At 41.1% G+C, this 6,870-nt stretch overlaps 1 protein-coding gene across 1 annotated transcript; it reads right to left on the reverse strand.

Annotated features, from left to right (window-relative positions):
• Positions 1 to 491: 491 nt before the first annotated feature.
• Positions 492 to 6,754, reverse strand: LOC125892703 (high affinity immunoglobulin epsilon receptor subunit beta-like). Its single transcript, XM_049582857.1, has 7 exons — positions 6,651 to 6,754; positions 3,595 to 3,782; positions 3,143 to 3,262; positions 2,999 to 3,055; positions 2,604 to 2,819; positions 1,366 to 1,488; positions 492 to 1,132 (listed from the first exon to the last, which is right to left on the reverse strand). The coding sequence occupies exons 2-7, from the start codon at positions 3,769 to 3,771 to the stop codon at positions 1,067 to 1,069; spliced, it is 759 nt and encodes a 252-aa protein (XP_049438814.1). The 5' UTR covers positions 3,772 to 3,782; positions 6,651 to 6,754; the 3' UTR covers positions 492 to 1,066.
• Positions 6,755 to 6,870: the final 116 nt, after the last annotated feature.

Here is a 6,870-nt window from a genome sequence, read left to right on the forward strand (position 1 = left end):
AAAGTAATGAAGTACATTTAGTCAAGTACTGTACTTCAGAAGAGAAGGAGCCTTTTCATCCACCTTTGCACAATTTACGCATTAAGAAACCCGACTGGAAACATCAAAATTTAGAAAAAAATCTTGAAACATTGCAAAAATTTGTCAAGTTTGGGGGAGATCGAAAAGTTGGTGTAAAGACAGCAGGTAATTGCGACTATATGCGATGGAAACTCATTTAGCGAGTAAATGATGACGTACAGTCACTGAATAGGCCTCTACGAAACAACCACAAAACATAATGCCTCCAGCCACGGCTCTTAATGGCTCAGAGGTAAACGAAGTATATAAAAACAACAATATCACCGTCCATCCTGATGTTTCACTGTGGACATCGTCATACACCAATTCAGTAGACATCACTGAACCCTAGCATGTACATATATAGCAGATTAATACTGTTACAGGTAAACTGACAGGATGTTCATGTCAGATGGATTGACACTGCTGAGCAGGCTTTAATCACTTTATTTAACTCTCATTTGGTCAGAAACATCATTTAGGAAAAGACGATACAATTTTCACCTCACACTTCTCTCTATACTTATCGTTCCGATTTGCACACAAAGAGCACAACTGATTCAATTTCTTAGTTACACTTTAAAGTCTGATATAAAGCACAGAAATACAAACACCAAAGTATATTTAACATGGCTTAATGTTGTAAAATAACAAACACAAACCCCATCAGTGTGTGTCCATCACACACACGTGCATGAACCTCACTTTTACCCATAAACATACTGACCATAAGGCACAATAATCAATATAAAATCCTTATCAGTGGGAACAGTTTGAAAAAACATCAAGAGAGTAGAATGGACAGCAGCATAAACAAAAAAAGTGCAGATTATAAGTGCAAATATTTTTAAGCAACCCTTGCAGAAAAGGACCCAGGAGTCAGGCAGAAATTGTAACAGCTGAACATACTGTATGTGAATCATTCATGTTACAGTACACAGACTCTATGGTATAAAGGAACAGGATTATAGTTCCTGCTAACTGACTGCACAAAGAAAATTTTTATTTAGGCTACAGGGGTACTGGTGACTTCAACCAGCAGCGGTTTGTAGTGTTCTGGGTCAGCGATCTCCTGAAACGAGAAAAATAATATAAACAAAGCTGATAAAAACACAGAGTAGCACATATTCACAGTTACAGTCACCTGTACGGCTGCACGTAGAGCTGAGAGTTACGTACACAGCTCAGATTTTACATGCACTACCGCGCATACGCTCATGGTATGTCCAACCCTGAGAATATTTGTGCTCAGTCAACCTCTCCTGGACAAACAAAAGGTTAACACTGCATTGTACAAAACTCTACCTTGTCTTCTTCCTTCTCGCTGCTCCTCAGAGCCTTGATGCCCATGACGGCAGAGCTGATGACGAGGCAGAGCTCCAGGGCTGACAGGACGATCAGCACCGCATTGATGCTTGTCAGGAGCATCTGGTGGGACACAAAGAACAGTTGAACCTTAACATTTTTTTTAGAGCTGAATGATTGATCAAATTCAGCTTAATATTGCAGTGTAATAGAACGCATTTTTTAAATTGCAAAAGCGCTGATTTTTTTTTTAAATGCTACACAATCTGATCAACTAGGGGATCAGAAACACCTGGACGTGTGGGATTCACGTGTGCACACCACCCTACCAGGGGCAATTGCTCTGAGACAACAAGGGAGGCTGAACTTCCCCTAAAATTTCATAGAAGAAATGTTCAAATATGCACTATTGAATTTACATTAAAATAAGAATTTACATTGCATTAAACGTGCGCAAGGATGCGTTTAACATCATGACTATGTTGTTCAAACGTGAGCTGTTTATCACCAGTTTTCAAACGCGACCTCCCTGTCATACATTCTTGTGTCAGCATGGTGGATGCAGAGCCTCCAAGCATTCTTATGAGACAGTGCTGAGCAGGTTTTTTTCATGCAGCAAAGCGAGACGGTCATTGGATAAATGCAACAAAATCGTCACTTCCAGGGAGGCTCAGCTTCCCAGGGACCTAATGGAGCAGTAGGCGGGAGAGGATGCTCGGTGTGTGCATGATGATTGGAGGAATTGTCTAAAAGGCTGAACCCCTTTGTGATTGACAGCGCTTCGCCTTTTGAGCTCAGTCCCATGCAGATATTGGCGAGTGGAGTCTTCTGACAGAGTGCTGTCCGGACGCAGAGTTCCTTATTTCCATAAGCGATATAGCTAATTTTCACCATTTTAAACCCATCTGAAAATCTTTGAGGTGTGTGTTGCTGTGGTTCTATGGCATGAGTGTGGTCAAAAAACGGCTTCAATTAAATGTTGCTTTTATAAGTTACTGCCTCGCTACCTTATGACAAATTTTATGATGTAAACTTAAAGTGAGCTTCCCCTGTTTGAAAGACCAGCAGCCGCCACTGCACCCTACACTCCACATGACATATGAGAATAAGTGTAGATTAAATAAACTTGTAAAATGCTACAAGCAAGCTTTGATGCACGCAGTACTTTGTGTGAAAATTACCATCATCAGTGATACAACTTGTATTTTGACTGCTGAGATCACATTTTCCACACCTACCAGAACCATTTCTTCGCCTTTTAAGCAATTCTCCTTCAAGTTCTCCTCCCCGGGAGATGGAGTTGCAGTGGGTCGGTGGCGTGAATAGTAGTCATAATTATAATTGTTGTCACACTCCACCCACACCCATACGACTGCTATATTGATGCCGTAGAGTACGATGGATGCAATGGCAAAACCAACTCCTGCTAGATTCAGGATCACATTGATGATGACCTAAAACACAAGACGCAAAAACACACCATGTATAAATACTCGTGGAATGTGACACAATGTTTAGGTGTATATTCTTGAGGAATATATGACATTACATGTACCCAATACAAAATTATCCTCCGTTTTGTTTGTCTTGAATTAAAACAAGAATAAGATGACAACAAAATAAAACTACTCACCAGACATGGACTGGGGCACTTCTCAGACACAATGCTGATGATGCCAAACAACACAAACTAGAGAAAGACAAAAGACAGAATCTTAAAATCCTGTTGGGCTTTGGTTATGACATAAAAGACCAAACACAGCATCAGCTTGCTTACCAGTGCTCCGAGCCAGAAAGGAAATGCTTCGTCACCCATTGACCACCAAGAGCCACCGTGACTGCTCAAGAGGATCACTCCGAAGCCGATGTTGAGCAACCCAACCACGATGTGCAGAGCCTGTGGAGGAGTAAACACAGCATGAACAACAAGCACCTGTACAGTCGACCTGAAGTCACCACATGACACTGTTAGAGTTAGCTGGGCAGCAGAGCATACTGTTACATTGGACCACTTTCTCTCACAGTTTCATGGTGTTTTCTAAATGGAATTTTCTATATGAACAGTACCTGAGGCTTCGAGGCAGGTACAGAGTGGTGACAGGTTCATGAAAAAACTGACCAATGTGATTCAAATTACACCAAAACAACTTATTTCCTCAAAGTTGAAATCAGAATTGAGCGGGGAAAAGTTCACAGGGCAGCTTAAAACACATAAAGGTTGTAACTCACCCCGAGTATTGACTGAGAGGATCCCTGGACCTTCCTCAGGCGCTGAGACACAGAGCAGCACACGGGGCTGTAACAGAGGCCTTTGACGATTTGGCATAGTGGAGGACAAGGACTTTGGGGGTCAGAGGTCACAGTGTACACAGAGACCCCATGAGCCTTTGTCACGGTCACAGACATCCTGCCTGCTCCTGTGGAATGAAAGCGTAAAGAGAGTACAGGAAACTTTAAATCTCCTCGATCAGGTTAAGATTGCTGTTGCTGATTCTTAACAATCTCTGATAATAAGTAAATGTAGTTATCTGCAATGGGAACTCATTCAGTGAATAAACGATGACGTCCTGTCTTGATGTATCCTCATCAAGTGAGTCCTAAAAATATGTTTAATTATTCACAAAATTAAGTAGTAATGTTAACGAGCTCACAGCCACGTTGCTCTACATACAGATCAGTTTAGTCAGCAGGAGGAGTACTGTGCATCCAGCAGGAACAGCTGTATGTTTAGTGAATCTGGAGGAAGCTTTCTGAGGTCTGAAAAAAAATGGCCCATCAATGTTATCTCAAATTAGACAAAAGATTTCAAGTTTCTAACTGGTATTTTTCATTAAAAACTGAGGTCATGGCATTGGAGAGACACTGGTAGTTACCAGACAGGAAGAATCTAATGAAACATGCTATAAAAGTTGCGTTTTAGGACTTCTTCAAAACTAGGAACTAAAATCAGGATTACACTGAGCTCTGCTGCTGTGATTCTCACTACTCTTTTTTTTTTTAATATGGCCTCTTGTGAGTTCCTTAACTTTATAGAAGCACAGTACTAAACCACTAGAGTATTTATGTGCAGCAGACACCGACAGGAACTGATAGGTTATTTGTTAAGTACAGGTTTTGTCTGATATTTTGTCCACCCCATTAATAGCAACTAGTCCATACCCATTGGTACTTTGTCACCTTCTACCTATGCCAATCCTCAATGCCTATGTGCAGTTTCACATAGATTGACCACGTCAGTGAGTAGAAAAACGTGGGACAGACAGAATGACACACTGACAGTTCCCGTGATTATGTACAGCATACCATACCATGACTTAGTCATACCAAAAATTAGAAAAAAACCCAACATTGGTCCACAGGGGGAGCCACAGCGATCGGTCACATTTTAGCCATTTTTAAGCATTTTTCTGTTGTTATAGCGCCACCCAGTTGCCAATTAGAGTTAAATTTCTCCAGTCACCTTGAGGCATCCTGTTCTACATATCTACCAAGTTTAGTAAAAATCCATATGGCGGTTAGGCCTAGATAAGAAATGAGCTCTCTAGCGCCCCCATTTTGTTTGATGGGGTCAATAATGGAGGGTCCCCTCAGATTATGTGTGGTCATATGCCTACAAAGTTGCGTGGTGATGGGTGAAACCCTTGAGATGTTATACACCTTTATGTGATGAGCCACGCCCTCCGCAATATTCATTGCCTTATAGAAGCTCAGTTTTAGTAAGTTTTCCAACTTTTGCCAAGAGGGAACTTTAGATATTGCTCCCTAGATAATGTTCACTGAGTTTCATGCAGATCGCTCAAACTTCCTAGGAAGAGATCCATTTGAAGTGTTTTTCAAAAAATTCAAAACGGCCGAAAATCTATATAACCGGAAGTTATGGGTTCTTGAGGCAAATGTGTTCCTCATGAGGAGAGGCATCTCTGTGCAAAGTTTCATGTCTCTACGACATACGGGGCATGAGATATGCCCATTCAAAGTTTGCAATTTCAATCGGTTGCTATAGCGCCCCCCTTTGGCCAATTGATGTAATATTGCTTCATTGGCATCCTCCCATGACCCTCTACCACTGTGCCAAATTTCACATGGATTGACCAAGTCAGTGAGGAGAAAAATGTGGAACACACACACACACACACACACACACACACACACACACACACACACACACAGACAGTTTTTGTCATTATATAGTTAAGTAAGGTAAGATAAGATGAGGGAACCTAAATAACAGCAACACATCTCTGTGTAATGCAATACAGTTACAGTACACCTTCCAAAGTGACCATAAAGTTAATTCAACACCTGTCTGACACATTAACACATGAGCTGAACATTATAACCTACATGAAGGAGGGGATTTATTGCATGGATGTTTGTTTTAGCTTAGTGTGGCCTATTTAATAAACTGAGTGTGCATACAAAGTGCAGGTTGTTAATCATGAGGACAATATGTCAAGTCTTGCCTTCTATAAGTGTAACTGGTTTCACTAAGAACAGGTCAGTAAGCATCTTAAATATGAAATTATACTTTACATTTATCTTTCAGTCAACAAATACTGAGGAGAAAGCAACTGTTTAAGGCTCATACCGAAGACTAATGAAGGTGTATTACCAGGCGGAATACAGCCGATGTCAGGCGGTGTATGAAGTAACAGAAACACAAGTTATGTCAACAAACTGTCGCACATTTTACAGTAAATACAACAACAGCGCCGTCGTCTTCCTCCCTCACTGACTGCAGTGCTCGCTCGGCAGCATTCTGCTCAGTGCTGCCGCCAGTGGTCGGATGCTATATTGCATTAGCTGAGCGTCGGCGTTTTTTTTAACTTTTAAACACTTTGACAGAAGCAAAATATTAAACCGAGGATAGCTAGTATTCTCTCATCAAACATTATATTTTCATTGGTAGAAATGTAGTTTTTAGTCGCCATTGGCAGCACAGAGGAGCCCTACTGTTTATGAGCGCAGACGTTGGGCGCCATCTTGGATTTTGTGTCGGTTGTGCTGATCTTAATACAAATCTCCTGCACTTCACCCGATTAAGTCGGATTTTATTGTTAAATGCCCGCCTGACAAACAGGTTTTATCTCCTGATAAGTTCCCAAGACTTTCACCTATGCTGCCATAAGTTTGAACTTGAAATATTCACCCAATAACACACTTTATGGGCACTAAATGCCTTAAATTTTTAAGTTAAAAAGTAGTACAGCACCGCAGACATAATAAGGACCGGCTACAGTAGAGGTTCCTTTACAACCTGTGTCACACATAAGAAAATGACTTACCTGTTTGTGTTTGTTGGAGTACAAAAGAAAACCTAAACGCCTGTACTTGTACTCCACCTCACCAACCAGTTGTTGTGCAGTTGTTTTCAGAAGGGGAAGGAGATGGATCAGTGCCAAGCACATCATCCAGATACCAGAGGAACCTCCCTTCATCTGGGATCTATAAAGAATCTTAACCCTTTCAGCCAAACACAAAGGAACCCTTTAATACTTTTTATTT

This window comes from Epinephelus fuscoguttatus, linkage group LG8, assembly GCF_011397635.1.
Source record: "Epinephelus fuscoguttatus linkage group LG8, E.fuscoguttatus.final_Chr_v1".
NCBI classification, from domain to species: Eukaryota; Metazoa; Chordata; class Actinopteri; order Perciformes; family Serranidae; genus Epinephelus; species Epinephelus fuscoguttatus.

Bases quoted from the DNA above. Each gene is read 5' to 3' on its own strand.
- LOC125892703 (XM_049582857.1), bottom strand. From the start codon at position 3,771: ATGTCTGTGACCGTGACAAAGGCTCATGGGGTCTCTGTGTACACTGTG. The intron at 3,263-3,594 runs GTGAGTTACAAC...ACTCCTCCACAG, and splicing joins CCTCTCAGTCAATACTCGGG to GCTCTGCACATCGTGGTTGG. The intron at 2,820-2,998 runs GTGAGTAGTTTT...CTTGTGTTTTAG, and splicing joins AGTGCCCCAGTCCATGTCTG to GTCATCATCAATGTGATCCT.